The 21,906-nt window shown below is 40.0% G+C and overlaps 1 protein-coding gene across 2 annotated transcripts in view; it reads right to left on the bottom strand.

Moving 5' to 3' along the window:
• Positions 1-9,722, bottom strand: part of ZDHHC20 (zDHHC palmitoyltransferase 20) — a 75,202-nt gene extending 65,480 nt beyond the window's left edge. For both annotated transcript variants that reach the window (XM_080797886.1, XM_080797887.1), the window contains exon 1: positions 9,493-9,722. In XM_080797886.1, coding sequence (XP_080654012.1) covers positions 9,493-9,610 — 118 coding nt within the window. In that variant the 5' untranslated portion in view covers positions 9,611-9,722. The remainder of the gene's footprint in view (positions 1-9,492) is intronic.
• Positions 9,723-21,906: the final 12,184 nt, after the last annotated feature.

The following is a 21,906-nucleotide window of genomic DNA, read 5'->3' as shown; positions in this document are numbered from 1 at the left end:
GAGGCCAGGGGAAAAGGAAACCTTTATTTGTATCACTAGAACATAATGATCTTCTTCCAAATAGTCTGCCATGGTTTCTAACTTGTCCAGCCCTTTTTCCCTTCATATATTTTTGTCTTAAAAGAAATAGTGAAGACCCAAAGAGGGTTCAGTTTATATGGAAGAAAATATAAAAGCTCTTTTTGTTCACTTGGGTTGGGTTTTTTGGATATATATTTATAGAGCTCTCTCAGACCAGTTTGTTTTCTGGTACCAAAAGAAAATAATACAAGAACTGGTTAATCCACCAGCAGTCAAAAGAAAAAATATCTGTTCTTTAGAAAAAAAAAAAAAAAAAAAAGGAAAGACGGCTGGGATAATTATAGAATGCAATTAAAGGGTTTACAGGGCACTACAGCTTTCAAAGGCAAGTTATATAGAAAATTACTATACTCCAGCATCTGAAAACAGATAGGAAATAACAAAATAAGAAGGTTTTTTTTAACAAAATCCTAATTCACATCTTAATTTTTCCTATAATTACGTCAACCACTGGGGATGAGATATAGGGAACCAGATTTTTTTTTCTAAATGGTATCAGTACAATTTCAAAGAATCATTGTTTCATTATCCAAAGCAAAACTCCATAACCAATAAGCAAGATCATTTAGTCTTTAACCCTGAAGACTATTGAAATATATATGTTTGGTAATCATAATTTAATACTGTTATTGTGGATGTTTGTTCTAACATATTCAAACTCACAAGTGAGTTTATGACTGTATGATTCTATTCAACACATATTAATTGAATGTTTTTAGGAATTAGACTCTCTAGTAGATGCAAAGATCAGCAATACCCAAACATACTGAAATCTTAGAAGCAGGATTTTTCAAATACTTAAATGTGATATAACAAAATAGTACATAATTATTATTTACATTCTAATTCAGTGCACGAATGGTTTGTGGAGGCTTACTAAAAATAATAGATTTTTTAAAAAAGATTTTATTTATTTATTTGACAGAGAGAGACAGCGAGAGAGGGAATATAAGTGGGAGAGGGAGAGGCAGGCTTCCTGCTGAGCAGGGAGCCCAATGAGGGGCTGGATCCCAGGAATCATGACCTGAGCTGAAGGCAGAAGCCTAATAACTAGCCACCCAGGAGCCCCTAGAAATAAGATTCTTAAGTAAAGCTATAAATATATTTTACAAACATAAAAATACAAAATAGATGTGAAGTAGAGAATAAGGGGAGAAATACCAACGCATGCTACAATACAGAGAAACCTCAAAAACATGTAAAAGACACCAAACACGAAAGACCATTTACTGTTATGACTCCATTTACATGAGATGTCCAAGAAAGGCATACAGATACAGAACACAGATTAGACGTTGCCTGGGGCTGGGAATACGAATTAATCATTATTAGGCATGAGGGATCTGATAATCTGAAATGTTCTAAAAATGAATGGTATTGTAACAGCACAACTTTGTAAGTTCACTGGAAACTACTGCACTGTGTATCTCAAATGAGAGAATTTTATGGTATGTGAATTATACATTAAAAAGCTTTTTTTTAAAAAGGTAAAATAAAAATGTTTATAAACATACAAAAGCTGAAATAATTCATCGCCAACTGACATGCCTTATAATAAATGTTAAAGAAAGTCCTCAGGCAGAGGGAAATGACATGAGAAGGAAATCTGGATCTATAAAAAAAGAAAAGTACCAGAAATGGTAACAACATAAGTAAATATATAAGATTTGTTTTCATATTATTTAAATCTGTTAAAAAGATAACAAATGGTTTAAACAAATAGCAATATTTGAGCTTTATAATATAAATATTTGATATAAATTGATATAAATATCAATATTTGAGCTATATAATATAGAAAATGCATAATAATTAGCATATAAGACTTGGCGGGAAGAATTGGAAAAGTGCTTTTATAAGGTACTATATGTGAAGTAGTATATCACTTGAAGGTAGATTATGATAAAGATGTACTCTATAAACTCTAAAGTAAATCACTAAAATAACAGAGTTACAACTAATAAGCCAATAAAGGTGAGAAAACAGAATCATAAAACCTAACTTTATCAATAATTACATTAAATGTAAATGGTCAAAACACCTCAATTAAAAGAGATTATACTATAATTGATAATACTGTTGTATATTTGAAAGTTGCTGAGAGTAAATCTTCAAAGTTTTCAACACAAGGAAAAAAAACATGAAACTATGTGTGGTTGATGGATGTTAACCAGACTTATTGTGATTATTTTATTTAATTATGCCAAGTATATTTATGAATTAAATTACTGTGTTGTACACTTGAAACTAATATGTTATATGTCAATTATAACTCAATAAACAAAAAAAACAAAAAAAGGAAAAAAAAAGCCATAGATTTCCAGATTAAATTTAAAAAGCAAGAACTAACTATAGGCTGCTTATGAGTTTTTTCTACTAAATGTTTGAAAAATCTGTCTGTGAAGCTACCAGGGCATGCTGTTGTCCTGAACAACAACAAAAGAAATGTTTTTTGAATTACCAACTGAATTTCTTAATTAAGTATAGAGTTATTAATATTTTATAATTTTTATGTTGTTTTTTGCTTTTGTTTCTAAGTAGGCTCTATGCCCAGCTTGAGCTTAATATGGGGCTGAACTCACAACCCTGAGATCAAGACCTGAGCTGAGACCAACATTTTGATGCTTAATTGACTGAGCCACCCAGGAGCCCCAAGAAATGCATTTTAAATATAAAGATATAAACAAGTTAAAATAAAAGGACAGAGAAAGACCTTCCATGCCAACAGTAATCAAAAGGAAGATTAGTGGACATGTTAATATCTGCCAAACTAGATTTCAAAGCAAATAATATCACCAGGGATAAGAAAGTCATTTCATAATGACAAAGGGTCAATTCACCAAGAGTACACTATAATCCTAAACACTAGTACTTAATTACAGAGCTACAAAATGCATGAAGCAAAAACTGACAGAACTACAAAGAGAAAGACACAACTCCATAATTATAATCATACCTCTCTCAAAATTGATCGATAGAACAAATAGAAAATCAGCAAGGTGCCTGGGTGGCTCAAGTTAGTTAAGCATCTCCCTTTGGCTCAGGTCATGATCCCGGGGTCCTGGGACTGAGGACTAAATATGTCCTGCATCGGGCTCCCTGCTCTGGGGGAGACTGCTTCTCCCTCTCTCTCTGTCCCTTCCTCCCTGCCACTCCACCCCCTGCTCATGCTCTCCCAAATAAATAAATAAATAAATAAAATCCTAAAAAAGAAAAGAAAATCATCAAGAACATAGGAAACTTGAACAACACCGTCATCCAACTTGCCTTCACATCTATGGCACATTATGACATAACAGAAACTCTACCCAACAACAAACAGCAAAATACACTGCTGAATACAACAGCATACATTTTTCTCAAATACACATGAAATGCTTCTACTACAGACCACATTTCAGGCCGTCAAACAAGTCCTTTCAAATGTACTCATTTAAAATTTAGGGGTGCCTGGGTGGCTCAGTTGTTAAGTGTCTGCCTTTGGCTCAGGTCATGATTGGGCTCCATGCTTGGCAGGAGGCCTGCTTCTCCCTCTCCTCTCCCTACCTGTGTTCCCTCTCTTGCTGTGTCTCTGTCAAATAAAATCTTTAACAAAAAATTTACTCATTTAAAGGACTCAAGTCATGCAACGTATCTGACCACATAGAATTAAATTCAAAATCAGTACCAAAATGGTATCTGGAAAATCCTCAGATAACTGCAAATTAGCATACTACTAAAATAACCCACGGGTCAAAGATGAAATCCAAAATGAATTTAGAAAATAATTTTAATTGAATGAAACTGAAAAACATGTAAATACTGATGGGATGTGAATAAAGCTGTATTTACGAGTAAATTTGTAAGACTAAACACAAGAAAGGACTCAAATCTGTGACTTCAGTTTCCACATTAAGAAACTAGAAAAAGAGTAAATTAAACCCAAAGTAAAAGAAGGAAAGAAACAATAATTATCAGACAAGAAATCAGTGAAAAGGAAAACAAAATAATAGAGAAGGATCAATGAGGGACGCCTGGGTGGCTCGGTTGTTAAGCATCTGCCTTAGGCTCCAGTTGTAATACCAGCCCAATACTGGGCTCCCTGCTCAGCAGAAAGCCTGCATCTCCCTCTTCCATTCCCCCTGCTTGTGTTCCCTCTCTCAACTATCTCTCTCTGTCAAATAAATAAAATCTTAAAATCTTAAGAGAAAAAAAAAAAAGAAAAATCAATGAAATCAAAAGCTGGTTGTTTTGAAACCAATAAAAAACACTGGAATCAACTCTGGCAAGACACTGTGCTCAATGTTGATATTTAAGCTATTTATCCTGTCTCATTCTAAATTTGAAGAAATTATGAAGGAGACACAGGAATATTAGCTATATGGCCTCAGTGGTCATACTTCCACTCTACATACGTCTCTCTGAAGAGATGAGGCATATCCATCCATAGGCAAACCACATAACTCCTTCACACAACAGTTTTCGTCAGAAGTAAAATAAATGGATTAGATCATCTCTAAAATCTTCTGGGCTCTAAGATCCTCTACATGTCAAATAAGAGGTACACATCTACTACTGACAACTCTAAATAACCTGAACAAGATGTCCTGATAAAAACCTGAGGGGCGCCTGGGTGGCTCAGTGGGTTAAAGCCTCTGCCTTCAGCTCAGGTCACGATCCCAGGATCCTGGGATTGAGCCCCGCATCGGGCTCTCCGCTCAGCAAGGAGCCTGCTTCCTCCTCTCTCTCTCTGCCTGCTTCTCTGCCTTTTTGTGATCTCCGTCTGTCAAATATATAAAAAAAGTCTTTATTTTTTTATATATATATTAAGATTTTATTTATTTATCCGACAGAGAGAGATCACAAGCAGGCAGAGAAGCAGGCAGAGAGAGAGGGGGAAGCAGGGTCCCTGCTGAGCAGAGAGCTCGATGTGGGGCTTGATCCCAGAACCCTGGGATCATAACCTGGGCTGAAGGCAGAGGCTTAACCCACTGAGCCACCCAGGCGCCCCTAAATAAAGTCTTAAAAAACAAACAAACAAAAAACCCCTGAATTTAGCACTTTCCTCCAAAATAACCATCTTGACCAAAGTGTAAAAGTTGGTTAATCCACCCATAAATTTGTATGTTTCAATAGCAATCTCGGGAGAAAATCAAAAGAGGATTTCAGTTTAATTTAGTGTCAAGCACCAATATTACTAGTTCTTAATCACTACTTCTCGCCTGTGAGATGTAATTACTTCTTACTCAACTTTTGTCTTCACTATTACTCCTTCTAGTAATAGAAGTATACATCTTATATGTGTTATGGTTATAGTTATAACAATAACTTATATAACATATATATTATAACTTATATGTCATATACGTGTATATATATGCCATACTTGTAAGTTATATATGGCATATATATACACATATGTATGTGTACATATGTGTATACATATAACTTATAAGTTATATATAAGTTATAGAGACTGAAAACGAATGAAGGCCTCTTAAAAACTATTTGTTCAAATGTCCTACTGTGGACCAGCATTTTTATTGTCTGAGTTATTTAGAAACCCTTTGCTGCTACCTTTTAAGAGAAAATTACCTTATATAAATAGATCATAGATAAGACTGAAATCTGCCATGACTGCACAGACCTGGATAACCAAGTACACTAGTCTTGCATAGCAGTTTATTTTAAAAGCATAGGCTCTAGAGCCAAACCACTTGACTTCTAATGATGATCATGGCATTTACTACTTGTATTACCTTGGACAAATTATTTAACTTTTTGAACATTTATATGTGCATTAAATAAATTCACATAATAAAGATGTAATTATAATCATCTTCTTCTATCAAGTTTGATTTAAAAAATACCAGAAGCTAAGAAAATTCTATAAAAATTATTAAAACAGCACTTTACTTTTTTTATTTCAACTTGTGTAGTTAACATATAGTGTTATATTAATTTTGGGTATAAAATACAGTGATTCAACAATTGCTCATCAAGACAAGTGTACACTTTTTAAAAATTGAAAGTGCATTTATTTTTAACTTTCCTTAATCATTTAAAATTTTTTTATTATGTTCAGTTAGCCAACATATAGTACATCATTAGTTTTTGATTTAGTGTTCAACGATTCATTAGTTGCATATAAAACCCAGTGCTCTTCACAACACGCACCCTCCTTAATACCCATCACCCAACAAGTGTACTTTTAATTGCCTTCACCTATTTCACCCATTCTCCTACCCACCTCCCCTCTGAGAACCATCTGTTCTCTGTAATTAAGAGTCAGTTTTTTAGTTTGTTTCATTCCCCCCCCACTTTGTTCATTTGTTTTATTTCTTAAATTCCACATGAGTGAAATCATATGGTATTTGTCTTCATCTAACTTATTTCACTTAGGATTATACTCTTATGCTCTCTGGCTCAAAGTTGTTGCAAATGGCAAGATTCATCCTTTTAATGGCTGAACACACATATGTACAGGAGGGTATGTGCACTGAGGGAGAAGTGGACTTCCTGCCCAGAAGGGAGGCTGACCAGGGCCTCAATCCCAGAACCCTAGGATCATGACCTGAGCCAAAGGCAGATGCTTAACCAACTGAGCCACCCAGGCACCCTATACTACCTCTTCTTTACCCATTCGTCAATCAACAGGCACTTGGGCTGCTTCCACAGTTTGGCTATTGTAAATAAGGCTAAAACAGCACTTTTTAAAGTTAAACTCACACTTCACTCAATTTACAGCAAAGTTATATATTCACAGTAGGAGGGTCTGTGTTATGAAAAGATAAACACATAAAAGTAGCTTAAAGGATACTTTTATTATGCAAGTGAATGAGCCTTGGGGTGCCTGGGTGACTCAGTGGGTTAAAGCCTCTGCCTTTGGCTCGGGTCATGATCCCAAGGTCCTGGGATCTGAGCCTCGCATTGAACTCTCTGCTCAGCAGGGAGCCTGCTTCCCCCCTCTTCGCCTGCCTCTCTGACTACTTGTGATCTCTGTCAAATAAATAAATAAAACCTTAAAAAAAAAAAAAAGAAACGAAAAGAAAGTGAATGAGCCTTTATGCTGATTCATACAGTCCAGTAATACTGCAGACTTCCAAACTGTCCCTAGTTAACCTCAGATAACTTAGAAGTATTAAGTGAAGGCTCTATATAAGACCTTTTAGTACTGAATATTTTAAAATTCTGTCAAGCATTGGGCCTTAATTGTTGCAGAATGTTTTAATTTAATGAAATCCTGGGGTATGATATCTAAAGGATGGGCCTAATGCCTAACTGAAGTCATGATCTCCAAAAAGGGGAACCACTCAACCCCACCTATTACCCACTTCCAATCATGGAACAAACAATTACAGTTCCAGTGACTCACTACAAGTTACATGTATAGTGTAAAGATGTGGATAACAGTGCAATAGCCACTCAATAATTGTGTGACCTAACAAGGACCTATTTGCTCAGAGTCTCATTTCCTACATCTGTAGAAGATACCTATGCTCTGAGATATGAGGATTAAAGGAAAGAATGAATAAAATGTCCCCTCCATCCCCACTAGCACACAGCACTTCTGTATTCATATTCATTTCCCTTAGGTTTAACCTCACCTTTTGATTTTTTTTGACAAAAACCTTCTATAGGTTAGGCTGTGCAATTTCAACATAAACACACATTTTTAGTGTTTCTTCAGAAGCGTTATTTCAAAACCACTGTGTAATTAAGATAGGGTAGGGACAGTCTTCCAAATTAAATAAGAATTAAATAAGACTAATACAACTTTTGGAATAAATACCCACTTCAGAGTAAATAAAATCAAGTACCATCATAAACTGATGAGAATCCTATGATCACTATCATTTTTTGGAAGTAGCTTCAAGAAATACCTAAATCTAGTCAATTTTCATTGATTCAAACATTATTCAATAATATTCAACAGATTAACTCCACTATTATGTGGAAATGTATTCCACAACTAATTTATTCTGGGCCTATTTGCTGGGATAGTTTTCCTTAAAATTAAATATAATTTTCTTGAAGGTGATTATTTTCATTTGAAAACCTCTCCTCAAACCTTCTGAGCCAAAGCATTCTCTTTCATGTGCAGAACTGTTTTAACCAAGTCTTTGACAGTTGTACAAATCCAGAGCCACCCACAACTGGAGAAGTCCAGATTCTGCCACTTGCAAGTGGAGTGGGTGGTAAACTACTTTTCATTTCATACTATCAATATCCATATACCTCTGGTGGCTCTTTTTTTTAAAAGTGTATATAACAAGGGTCCTTTAGAGAACAGTGGCCTGGAGACTAAAACTAGATCACTGGGATACCAAGGGACTGCTTTTACAAACACCACTTACCATTTGGTCCTCAACTGACAGGAAGAATTGGTATAAAGAGCAGAACTACACAGAAGTGGAAGGCTAGAATAACCCTAAAATGCTGCACACTCAAAGCCTATGAACAATTAACTTAAGGCAGAGCAACGAATCACTATCACAAACAAAGTAGGAGCCCTCAAACAATATTTTGAGGACAACCAATTTCCTTCAATCTCAACGGCTATGTATTCAAATCAGTATCTTAAATCTTTGAAGTGTACTGTGGTGTTACTCCTTTCTTACTCCAGGGAACCTGGTGAGAAACTGAATTGGCAGTCACGAAAATAAAACAAAACCTTAAAATCTGGGGATGAAAGAAACATAAACCTCCATAATAAATAGCCAAGATAAAAAGAGAATCGGCCTATAGGTCATCTCACTCATTCTTTCGGTGTTAACATAACATTTTGTATAAGTTACTGGATTCAGACTTGAAAGAAATGAACTTGAAAATGGGTCAGTGCCACCAAACATCAGAAGCGGGTGCTCATCTGTCTTCTAGGGTTAACCTGCCGTCAGCACGCGACAACGAAAAGACCACCTGCCTTCCCCCACCCACCACCCGGCTCTTCAGGTAACACGCTTTTCCTCTCACGCTGTTGAGGCAGTCTAGGAGGAACAGATTTCTTTATTTTAAAACATTAACAAAGCAAAGAATGCAACACGCACGCACACGCGCGCGCGCACACACACACACACACACACACACACACACAACTTCTACGAGGCTCGCCTCCTCCGTTCGAGGACAACCCGTCTGAAAGCCTCAGGAGAACGAGACGCCCGCGGGGGACCGCAGACCCCAGGACGCTATCACCGCCTTGCTCCGCTCGGACCTCGGCCCGAGCAGCGCGGCTCTGCGCGGGGTGTAGCGTACGCCCGAAGGCCGCGCCGCACCGCACCGCACCGCACCACGGTGACAAAGCCACAAGCGCGGCGGCCTGCTTCCCCCCGGGCCTGGGCCGGACCCCCGCGGCCCGGCAAAGGCAAGCGCAGGCCGGCGGGGCGCAGAGGCCCGGCCTTCCGCTCGGCCCCGGCCCCGCCTGGTACTCACACACGCACAGCTCCACCACGTACGCATAGTAGGACCAGACGACCACGAAGGTGATGAAGAGCACCGGCACCCAGCCCACGCTGCGCTGGCAGCAGCGCCAGAATGTCCACGGCGCCATGTTCCGCTGGCGGCTACTGCACCCAGCGCCCCACTGAAGAGGGGAGCGCCAGGCCCCCGGCGGCGGCGGCGGCAGCGACTCCGGCGCTTGGGGCCGCTCCTCGCCCAGGTGCCCCGCCTCCGAGACGGAGCCCGCGGAAGAGAAGATGGGAGTCCCCCTCACGACTCCTCCCCTCGCCGCGCCGGGCCAGGTCCCGCCCCGGCCCTGCATCCCACCGCCCCCCACCCTCCCCCCACCCCCGCCCACGCTCTCCCCGCCTCCGCCCGCCTCCGCCCGCGCCGCGCCTCCGGGGGCGGGGCCCGGGCGTGGGGGCGGGGTTTCCGTTGGGAACTGCTCTTGGGGCGTGGCGGAATGGGGGAGGAGAGGAGGAACCGAGTATGGAGTGGTCCGCGAGACGAAAGACACTTCCTCGATGGCTGACAGGGAGAGGAAGTGGCTTTTGTGGATCGCGTCTCACGTCGGGAGGCTGCTGGAAATGACTCCTTGTCTGATTCGTGGGCCTTGGCCTCTCCGTACAGAACTTGTTCTCCTGGGGTCCTTCGGCCTCTGACCAGTTGGGGCCCGTTTTCAAACAGGGCCAGACCGTGCCCCATCCAACGTGCGGGCAAGGAATGTATATTGTTATAAGCTCCTCTAGTGATTCCGAATGTGCATCTCAGGTTAAGAACCCCTATTCTTTGAAGTAATTTGCTCCGTGTTTCAGGCGGAACTGACAGATGAAAACCCCTTCCTGAGCATTCCTCCCCAGGCGAAGGAGGCGCCCCGGGGACCCCCAGGAGGCTATCATTTTTCAAAGATGGAAATGGTAGATGTCCGTGATTTGGGATGGAAGCCATGTGGTGTCTGTCAGTTTGTGTATGTGCTGCCGAAGCGAGCACAGTGTCTGTCAGTTTGATTTGAAACCCAGAAGGGGAGCAACAACCCTCTCCCTGTCCCCCAAACGACTACTGAAATTTCGAGTTTATTTACAACTGGAGAATCTTGCTAAATAATGCCTGTAGTCATAACAGCCTAGAAGCATCACTCTGAAGACATCATAATACAAGGTCAGAAGCATTACAAGTAATTCCAAGCTGCATTTCCAGTCTCATGTCTCTTCCGGTTAGACTGAGATTTTAATTAGCTACTGCTCACTAACGTCTTCATGAAGGGGATTTCCCCCTTTTATAGTGTGATGTAAAGGTAGTGAAAGCAAATAATATTTAACCACAGCACACCAGTGTTAGAAATAATAAAGGTTGTTTGAAATATTTTGTCCTTCCAGATTTTGTGTCTTCAAAGTCATGTTAGTGGCGAAATTGACAGTAGGTTAAAGGCATTATGGTGGATCAAATTCTGATTGTTTTCCAGAGAGGATGCTTGGGAGGGTTAGGCTTCAGGCTAGAATTTGGATATACACGAAGACCCTAACTTAAAGCCTTTTCCCTTCCTGCCATCTATGTATATAAAAATCATCCTACTAAAGTTCAGCACAAGAGCCATGTCTTCCAACAGACATTCTTAATCTGGAAAGGATTCATTTCTGTTGTGCCATTTTGCTTATAATACATGTATAAGTTTCCTAGAGCTGCCATAACAAAGTACCGCAAACTGATGGCTTAACACAATAGAAAATTATTGTCTCACAGTTTTGAAGGTTCAAAGTCCAAGAGGATAGCAGGGCTATCCTCCTTCTGAAAACCATAGGGGTTAATCCTTGCCCATTTCCTAGCTTCGGGTAGTAGCCACCAGTCCTCAGCATTCCTTGGCTTGCAGCTAGATCACTCCAATCACTGCCTCTACTGTCACAGGATGTTTTCCCTTCCTGTGTCTATATCTCTTGTCTTTTCTTTATTGGATTAAGGGTCCACCCTACTCCTGTATTACCTCATCTTAACTAATTACATCTGTAAAGATCCTATTTGCAAATAAGTTCCCATTCTAAAGCACTGGAGGTTAAGACTTCAACATGTCTTTTGGGAACACAATTCAACCCACAACAACACACACACTTTTTAAAAAAAGATTTCATTTGTTTATTTGACAGAGAACACAAGTAAGCAGAGCAGCAGGCAGAGGGGAAGAGAGAAGCAGGCTCTCCGTTGAGTGGGGAGCCTGATGCGGGGCTCAATCCCAGGACCCTGGAATCATGACCTGAGCCGAAGGCAGACACTTAACCAACTGAGCCACCCAGGCGCCCCAACATACATATTTTTTATGGTAATTGTAAATGTCACCTTGCCTACTACCTTGTGAGATCCTTGAAAGTAGAAGGTATTTTACATATCCTGTTTTCTCTACAGTGCCTTGCAAATCAGAAATATTCAATAACTGTATCTTGAATGGACGTTCAAAGGCTTCTGCTGTGTTCTGGCTAACCTTCCTAACTCCTAAAGTCACCAACCAGATCACATTAGTTTCTGATTTCTTAATGATTGTCATGTGTTCTAAGAAGATATTGATTCTTTATGGGACCTAGAGAATATTTCTGATCTATTTCCTTGTCCTGAGACCAATCCAGTGAGGATGCACATTTTTAGGAAGGTAGCAACATTTTCATTCTTTTGAGACTGTTTCCATCTTTTTTAAAAAAAGTCCTTTTTTATTTTTATTTATGAGAATGATTCTGTCTTAAACGACTAGACATGAGTTAATGTTCCTTTGCCTGTAATCAATAAGAGCCAGCAACTTAAATTTCTTCTTTCCTTGTCCATATTAGGCTGGTGATTTTACACCATCTTTGCTACTGATCGTGACAATGAAGCATCATTTAAAGACTTTAAGCAGGGTAGCGATGCGAATGGAATTACATTTTATAACAACCCCCCCTGCCTTAGTGGGAAGAATGGATTGGAGAAAAGAAATACTAGAGGCAGAGAAACCAGTTAGGATGCTGTTGCAAGAGGTATGGTGGCCTGAACTTGGGTGTGGCAGTGAAGAAAGTGGTAAGAAAGCTATTTAGAACTTCTGATCAACTTTGTACCCAACTCTGCTCCAAAAACAGTAAATAATAGATATAAATCTAAAAATAGAAAATCAATCAGACAAACTGAGACTCAAGCCTCTATTCCTGACTTCTATCCTCCTAGCCCTCAACAAAGGAAGCAGAAAAAAGTGCTCAAGGCCTAGCTAGGATATTGGCTTTTAAAAGAGACTGGAGGCCACACTGTAGCTCCCTGACCTGGAAGTAGACCAAACAGCCAGCTGCCCTTGTGACACAATATATGGTGTCTCTATTATTACCACCAGCCAGGAACCTCAAAATGCCAGTCTAAGTTTTAGTTTTGAACTAAAAGCTGGAGAAGAATAAGGACAGTTTGAAGCATCTATGAAACCACCCAACAAAGTTTAGGGAAACCACGTAGATAAAGATATGGACAGAGTGAAGAAGAAAAAAACACAAACTCACAAACTCAGAATCAAATAACAATGCCAAAACACACAAAGAAATCTAATACTAAGAAAGAACGAGAACAAAAACAATCAGAACTTGAATTCACTCAAAATAAAATTAATTTTATGAAGCAGTCTTAAAAAGACTTCTCAAACAATACATGGCATGCCCAAAGAGGTAAAAGAAGGAATAACTTCTATCTAAATAAAACAAGAAATTGTGAAATACACAAAATAATAAACAAAAATGGAAAAAGAGCAGGTGGATTTGAAAAATAACCGTTTAGAAATCTTCAAAATAATAAAATATTCTTCTCAAAAACTCAATAGATAAAATAATGTAATCTGGATACCAGAGAAGGGGGTGCTTAGCAAGTTGGAAGACAGTGCCTCCTGCAAAACACAACACAGACAGTTTTAATATGAAAAACACATATATTCACAGGCTTCAACATAAATTTCTATTAAAAGTTCCAGAAGAGGCTGAGAAGAATATTAAAGAAACAAGTTTTGAAAAAATTAATTTCAGAACTGAAGAAAGACCTAAGTCTTTATGGCAAAGGGTCACTTGAATATCAACCAGAATAAATAATGATAAATCTTCCCCAAGACACAGAGTGGTGAAACTATTGAACATTTAGGATAAAGAGAAAACTCTTACAGAATTCCAGGAATAAAAGTCAAAGTACCAAAGGAACACTAATTAGACAGACCCCTGACTTCTCACCAGCGATAACAGATGCCAGAAGACAATGAAGTAATATTTTCAAAGTGCTGAGGGAAAATAATTAATATCCTTAAATTGTATAGCCAGAGATACCATCACTTGAGAGTAAAGACAAACTGGGGCACCTGGGTGACTTAATCAGTTAAGTGTCTGCCTTGGGCTCAGGTCAAGATCCCAAGGTCCTGGGATTGAATCTTGCATCTGGCTCCCTACTCTGTGGGGAGCCTGTTTCTCCCTCTCCCTCTGCCTGCCATTCCCCCTGCTTTTGCTTGCTCTGTGTCTGTTAAATAAATAAAATCTTAAAAAAAAAAAGTAAAAGTCAAATTGAAAAAGCAATTAATGGAATAGGAGCAAATATTTGCAAATCATGTATCTGATAAGAGATTGATATAAAGAATATATAAAGAACACCTACAACTCAACAACAGCAAAACAAAACAATTCCATTAAAAAGTGGGCAAAGGATTTGAACAGCTATTTTTCCAGACAGATACATACAAATAACTGATAAGACACTCAACGAACTAATCATTAGGAAAATGCAAAACTAAACAAAAATGAGATACTACTTTATACCAATTAGGATGGCTATTACAAAACAAACAACAACAAAAGCAGAAAATAACAAATTCTGAGGTTATGAGGAAATTTGGAACCCTTGTGTGTTGCTGTTGGGAATATAAAATTGTTTAGCTGCTGTGGAAAACATATGGCAATCCCCCAAAAAATTAACCACAGGATTATCATACGATCTACTTCTGATATATGCCCACAGAAATGAAAATAGTGACTCACACAGATATTTGTACACCCATTTTCAAAGATTTTATTTATTTATTTGACAGACAGAGATCACAAGTAGGCAGAGAGGCAGGCAGAGAGAGAGGGGAGGAAGCAGGCTCCCTGCTGAGCAGAGAGCCCTATGCGGGACTCTATCCCAAGACCCTGGGATCATGATCTGAGCCAAAGGCAGAGGCTTTAACCCACTGAGCCACCCAGGCACCCCTGTATACCCATTTTCATAGCAGCATTATTCACAGTTGTCGAAAGGTGACAATGAAGACACTGTCTAAACATTCATCTTATCACTTCTGAACTTTAGAGGTCCTATCATCCGCAGGCATGGCTGGACAAACCAAGGAACACAACAACCCAGGCTCAAGGGATGAGAAAACTTGCCTATCATTCAAAGGAACCTGTAGGACAAGTAGTTACTAGAGATATCATCACCAACCGTACCTAATGAAATCTCTAACATGAAGAATAAAGTTTTTTTTAGATTCCAAGTCTCTTGAGATGGTAAAGACCTCCAGGGACCCTGATGAGGTGGCACCAGAATGTCTGCTCCCATGACCTCATGGGCCTCCAATCAACTGCACCCACCTTCCCAGGAGACTCTTGCCCCTGTCAGCTAGGATGCAGGAGGGAATTATTTAGATAAGGGGCTGAAATCTATCAGCAGAAGGGAGGAACGGGAAAGGACAAAAACAGGGAAGGAATGTGTTTTGTTTTGCAGTTCCCACTAATGAGCTGCTTAGCTAGGTGTTTTGCCTGATAGCCCCTTATGTGAGTGAGTTTGAGGTGATTTGGAGTTGAGGACCTACCCAGAAGCCCCCCTGAGTTGTCCCAAAATTAACTGTAGCTCATTATAATACTAAGATCTCCTCATATGGGCTGGGTTTTCCACCGTTTTTGGTATATCCAATGTATTTTGACATGCTAGACATGTGCAAGTGAACCAAAGTGCCTAAATAATAGAATATGTATAGGTTCCTTAATGTATGGACAAGCTCCCTTCCCCCACCACCTAATACACTGAATGAAACTTCCTGTACTAACCCTATGGTGAAACAGTACCTTGAAAGCTATTTCCCTGTCTCCTAACTTGTAATAAGTAATAAAAGTCCTTTGCTTTCAACACTTCCTCGGGTTGTGTTTGTTATGCCCCAATAATGGGTCCGTGATTAAAGGAGCGAGACTGATATAAAGCGAAGGTCAAGCAAAGCTTTATTTTGCGCCAAGCATCAAGAATCAAACCGAATGTTCAGGGACGCACCTCTTACAAGAGAGGGCAACCCTTCTCTGTTTCACAGACTAGCTTTTAGGGGCAAAGGCCATGAGGTCGGGCCTGGCCACGCACAGGTGGCCAATGAGATTGTAACATACACAGGAAACTCCACAGTGATGCTAGGTGACCAATTGAATTACAATTTACCCTAGTAGACATTTGAATCAGCCTATTATACCTTGATTAGGATTGGCGCCAAAAGGGTTCCCAAAGCTCGGGGGCCCATACTCCTTGGTAGCTAGGGTGACAGCATGTAACCCCCTACCGATCGGATGTCTCCACCTGGCCTGACCCACCTTTGTATCTGGACTTTGTTACCTGGAGCTGGTTTCTGGGACTTGTTTTTAAGTGAATCCCCTGGAGGAAGGGGAGCAGGGACAGTACAAGGGTTAAACAACAAGGTTTTTGTTTAACCTCAATGAAAGCTTCTTGCTAAAATATAAAAATATAAAATAGGTCCTTACAGTGTTCAATTTAATGGACCCCAAGCAGTGAGCCCCTTGAGTTCAGCTACAATAGCAACCCAAGTATCCATTGTCAGAAGAATGGATAAATAAAATGTGATATATACATACAGTGGAATATCATCCAGCCATAAGAAGAAAGGAAACTCTGACACATGCTACAAAATAAATGCATCTTAAGGACATTATGCTTAAGTGAAATAAACCAGTCACAAAGTGACAATGTGTGATTCCACTTACGTAAGGTACCTAGAAGGGTCAAATTCATAGAGACCAAAAGAAAAATGGTGGTTACCAGGGTCTCGGGGGAGGGAATATAGGAATTATTGCTTAATGGGTATGGAGTTTCAGCTGCAGAAGATGAAAAGTTCTGGAGATGGATAGTGGTGACATTATTGAACATACTTAGTACCCCTGACCTGCACACTTAAAAAAGGTAACATTTTATGTTGTGTATTATATTTTGTCACAATAAAAAGAGTGGAGGCAAAGTAAAGACATTTTCAGACATGAAAACTAAGAAAACTTACCACCTACAGACTCTCACTGAAAGAGCTATTAGGTGACGTATTTGAGCACATAGAATAGTGATCAGAAAGAAGGAAGGTATTTGAAACAAGAAACAGTGGTGAATACAGCTGTTGGTAAAGTACGTTTGTGAATTTAATTGTAGCTAATGCAAAAGCTTAAAACAACCTTCTTTTGTGTTTTAAAAAAAGTAAAAGGAAAGCTCTGGCCAGTGGTAACCAGATGAGGGAATGGATGGTACATAGAGGTAATTAGATGTTAAGCTTGGTGAGAGGAAAAAAAAATACAAAAACCCCCCCCAAAAACCAAAAACCCTAAAGGCCTGAGATATAAGGAAAGCCATTTTAGATTTCTTTTTAAGTCAGCATGACTGTACATAAACTTTGTATAGTCTGACTTATGGCCCACCAAGCATATATATATGGCGCACCTACTTTGTAAATGAGTAGCCTAAAGGGAAACCATCTTGTCCTTAAGATATTGATCAATGCTCCTACTCTCTGCCTTTCTTGAGGTTACACTTGTGATTTCTGCCTCTATGCTAATCTATAATCTTTTGAGCTTTTACAAGATCAAAAAAATATATGATCCTGTAAAATTGTTCATTCTCCAGAGCATGTTCTTCCCTGTGAAGAATATGTTTTCCTGGCAGCTGCCTAACTTGGGATCAAATAAAACTCTCTCTCTGACTTTTAGAGATTCAAAAAGGTCTGTTCATTTTGTGTGGAAAAGCTTCTTTTAGTTATAAACTGGAGATAAATAGTGAATAATTTTGTTAGAAAAATATTTAAATATGTATGCTCAAACAAGGGCATTCACTGAAAGAATAGAAATACAATTTCTAACTTATAAACTATTAGAATAGCAGTTGAGAAAATAGAGAAAAGTTCTTCAGTCTAAACGAAGATAGGAAAAGAGAGGGAAAAAATCGACAAAAGAGGATTAGAAACAGAAAACATATGAAATGAGAAAGCTAAAATCAACTAGATCAGTAACTACAATTAATATAAACAGAGTAGACACTAAATTTTTTAGCATAAAGGTGCTTCGGAAAAAATTGGAAGCAAAATGTTAGCAGCAGCATTGCTTTGGTATTTTCCACAGTTCTACAAAAAACATACTTTTATATGTGATCATTTTTAAAAAGAGGGAAATCCCTGGCATACAGGAATGGGTAGTAATTAATAATCATTAAAAACGTCAAGACAGGTGTTGGGGAGGAATAATTTCCTCCTCCCCTGAGGGTCCTTCTAGCTAGACTGCGAATCAAATTGACGCAAGACAGATTAACAGGAGAAAATCAAATTTAATAGCATACGTAAGGGGAATCCACACAGACATGTAAATTCCAAAGGCAGTGAGGAAACAAGAAGTTTATAGGAGCTAAGGAGAAGGGTAGGGAAGGAAGACCTTAAAGGAGGTGAGAGGAGATGTTTGGAAAACAAACTTTGCTCTGGTAGGCGGATACGTTTCTTAGGTAAAGAGGAATATGTCAATAGCTCTCTTGTGGTACAGACGGCGGGCAGCTGAGGGGGAGGTAAATAACTTCCCCTGAATCTGCTGGGTTTGGATTGCTTTTCCCAAAATAATCATCATACCAAAGTGGCCCAGGCTGCCCTGGGGGCAGGCTGCCCTGGACCCCCACTCAGGCCTTTGTCTTGGCTTTCTTATTGTAGTGGGAATGAATCTTACCACAGTCTTTTGAATATGTCAGGCCATCAAAGTGTAGGGGATAGGCTGAAACACATGAAAAAACAAAGCCTTGTTTCCCTATTTCTACTGAGAATAAAAAAATACTCTTTGAGGACTTCAGAATGACTGTGTCTTGCTTTAGGAACAAATGAGTTGGGGAAATTAACAAATCCTCATTCTTTACTGATGCATTCAGAGGAGAGAGAGGGAGCAGGGGCAAGGTTAGGGGCAGGGCAGTAAAAAGACAGGCGTGGGCAGCTGCTTCAGGAAGCAGAGTCATCACTTAAGGCTGGGGGCCTGCTTCCCTCACTCAGTTGACTTGTCTCCCAGTAAGTCTTGTGTCTGAATTACCTCATCCACCTCCCATCTGCTCTTCCCACACTGACCCTCCTCCAATCCATTTTTACATATTCATTCATTCCTTTACTCACTCATTTAGTAAACATTTTCTGACTGCCTGCTTTGTGCCAGGCACTATTCTAAGTGGAACAGGGACAAAATCTTGGCTCACATGCAGCTTTTCTTCTCTTGTTCTTTCTTGTATTCTGTTCACCTCCATGCCATGGTTAGAGTGAGACCTTAGAAAATCAAATCTTCTCAACAAACTAAATGATTTGAATGATGTCTGATGGGGGCTTCAAAGGCCCTACTACCCTGCTGCCTTCCCACATACCCCCACCTTTTCTCAGCTCTTTCTTTCCAGCTTTCTCTGGGCCTAACACCCTTACTCACTTCCCTCTTCCTCCCATGGCTTCCTTCCTTCCTTGAACCTCAGTCCAGGCCTCCTCAGGTCCTGGCAATTCTGCTCTGTCTGCATACTCCCCCCACAAAGTGTCCACTCTGTCCACCTTACCCTGGTATTTCCCATCCTTCCTTCAGATCTGGCTCAACCCTGCCACAGGGGAGCCTTCCCTGAATCCTCCTGTGTCCTGGCCTGGTTGCTAATGAATTGGGTCCAGTTCTTAGGAGACCAACTTCTCCTCTGCAGACCACATCTTTGTTGAATGTAAAAGTAACATTCCATTACCTATTACTTAAACAGCAGACATGCTGTATGCATTAGTAGAGATGGATTCCAGCTTCTGGTGGCTTTTTCCCCTTTTCTTCTTTAATCTTTTTATTTCAAAATAATTTTAAATTTGCAGAAAAGTTATTAAGATAGTATAGAGAGTTCCTATATAACCTTTACCCAGCTTCCCTTACTGTTAGTATGTTACATAACCATGGCATATTTATCAAAGCTAAGAAATTCACATTGGCACAACACTTTTAACTAAACCACAGACTGGTTTTTACCGGTTTTCCTTCTAATGTAATTTCCTGTCCCAGGATTTGCATTTAGTTATCGTGTCCTCTTCATCTCCTTCTGTGCACTCAAACTGCAGTAGGTGACTGACGTCAGCCTTCTGTGACTATCTCAAGTGACCTCAAGAAAATATCCAAAACAGGAAGAACCGGGAAACCAGTTAAGCAGAAGCATGCAGGCAATCCTTTTGAACCATCAGATACGATAGAAACATAATGTATTAAGATGACCTAAAGGTCTTTCTTGTGTCTACGCGGAAATCAGAAAACCTTAATTTTTGCAACCAGAGTATATCTTGTGAAGCACAAGTATTTGGAAAACTGCTTACTGGCACGTACACCCCTTTACCTTTTTAAATATAAACTCCCTTATAATTTTTTTTTAAGATATTTTCTATTTATTTGACACAGAGAGAGAGAGAGGCAGGCAGGGAGAGAGGGGGGAAGCAGGCTCCCTGCTGAGCAGAGAGCCCGATGTGGGGCTTGATCCCAGGACCCTGGGATCATGACCTGAGCCGAAGGCAGAGGCTTTAACCCACTGAGCCACCCAGGTGCCCCTAAACTCCCTTATAATTAACAAGCCTTGGATCAGTTCTTCGAGCAATCTGAAGGAGTGCCTCCCAGGCTACTACAGTCCTCAGTAACACAAGGAATCAGGTTTTCCTTACCTACTTGGAGGTCGGCTTTCAGTCAACAATTCTTTCTCTGACTTCCCTTGCTTTGCATGGAAAAACACTTTTGAGAAGGACTGATGAGGTATTTTGGGGAGTACCCCTCAATTTGGTTTTGTCTGATGCTCACCCATGACTAGATTGGGGTTATGAGGTTTGGGGAAGGAAACCACAGAGATGATGTGCCTTTCTTGCCACGTCACATCAGGGTGGGCATGATTTCACTGGTGATACTAGGATCACTAGTGTATACTAGTGTATAGTGATACTATACATCCACTAGGTAAGATGCTATCTCTACTGTAAAGCCACGGGTTTCCCCTTTCCCTATACTATTCATTGAAAAACAGTCATTAAATCTGGCCACACTCAAAGGATAGGGAATTAAATTCTACCTCCTGGAGAGAGGAATGTCAAAGACTGTGTGGACATCTAGTCAAACCATTGCAGTGATTAGTAAGTATTTTGGGGGAGGTACTTTGAGGCTATACCAATACCCTGTTTCTCTGTGAGGTTTCTCCCACTAGTTTTAACGTCCCCCTGAGGGCCTAGGCTGCAGCAAGGCCTTTTTCTTTGCGGAATAGTTGACTAATGATCTGTTTCTTGATTAATGAAATGCGGCCAAAAAGGGAGTCCAGAGATTTAGCTGTCATGGTGGGATGACAGATTCCTGCCCATGATTACTCTAAGAGTTTCTGGTTTGGTTACATTTATGTTTGCACATCTGGAAGTCTGTCCCCCAGAAAGCTTCCTGGCCACTTGTTCATCGATCAGTCCAGGTATGTGTTACTGCTCACGTGTAGGTTACAGAGAAAAGTCTGGGCTTGGCTGCTGCCATTGGAAACATTGACTGACTCCTTATGAGAGAAGAGCAGGTTTTTAACAAACGTTACACAACTCCACAGTCTCTGCTGCTGTGGTACCTCTCTATGATTACTTTGGATTAAGAGCTGACAAGTTCTTGGAAAACAAAAGCAGAGAAGACACACCATGCTAGACAGGAGATGGGTAGACGCCAAGGTCTTGTGTGTGTGAGTGTGTGAATGTGACTGTGTGTGTGTGAGTGCGAGTGTGTGTGTGTGTATGTGTGCGTGTAGGGGGTTCAGCATTTGGAACTGCCCTGTAGTCATGCAGTTTGTCTATGTAAAATTCCTGTATAATATGCTCAGGTACCTGTCCTATGGGTGATTATTTAATTAAAAACAGTCACTCTCCCCAGACTATAAACTTTTTGAAAGCATGAGGAGGTTCTGTTTTGCTTACCACAGAAAGCCCCATGCATTGCCAGGGACATAAAAGGCACAAAATCGTATTAACTGAACAAATGAATGACAAGTACCCTGGAACTATGTATGTCCGTGCTTTCCCAATTTTTCTTGAACTCCCCATAACTTCAGTCATGGAGGCAATCTTGTACAGGAAGGTTATATTCTCTGGTGTTATTAGAATAGTGTTATAGTTTGTATTAT

This window comes from Martes martes, assembly GCF_963455335.1.
Source record: "Martes martes genome assembly, chromosome: 3".
Taxonomy (NCBI): domain Eukaryota; kingdom Metazoa; phylum Chordata; class Mammalia; order Carnivora; family Mustelidae; genus Martes; species Martes martes.
Note: the sequence above shows the minus strand (reverse complement) of the source record. Positions and strands in the feature narration are given on the sequence as shown.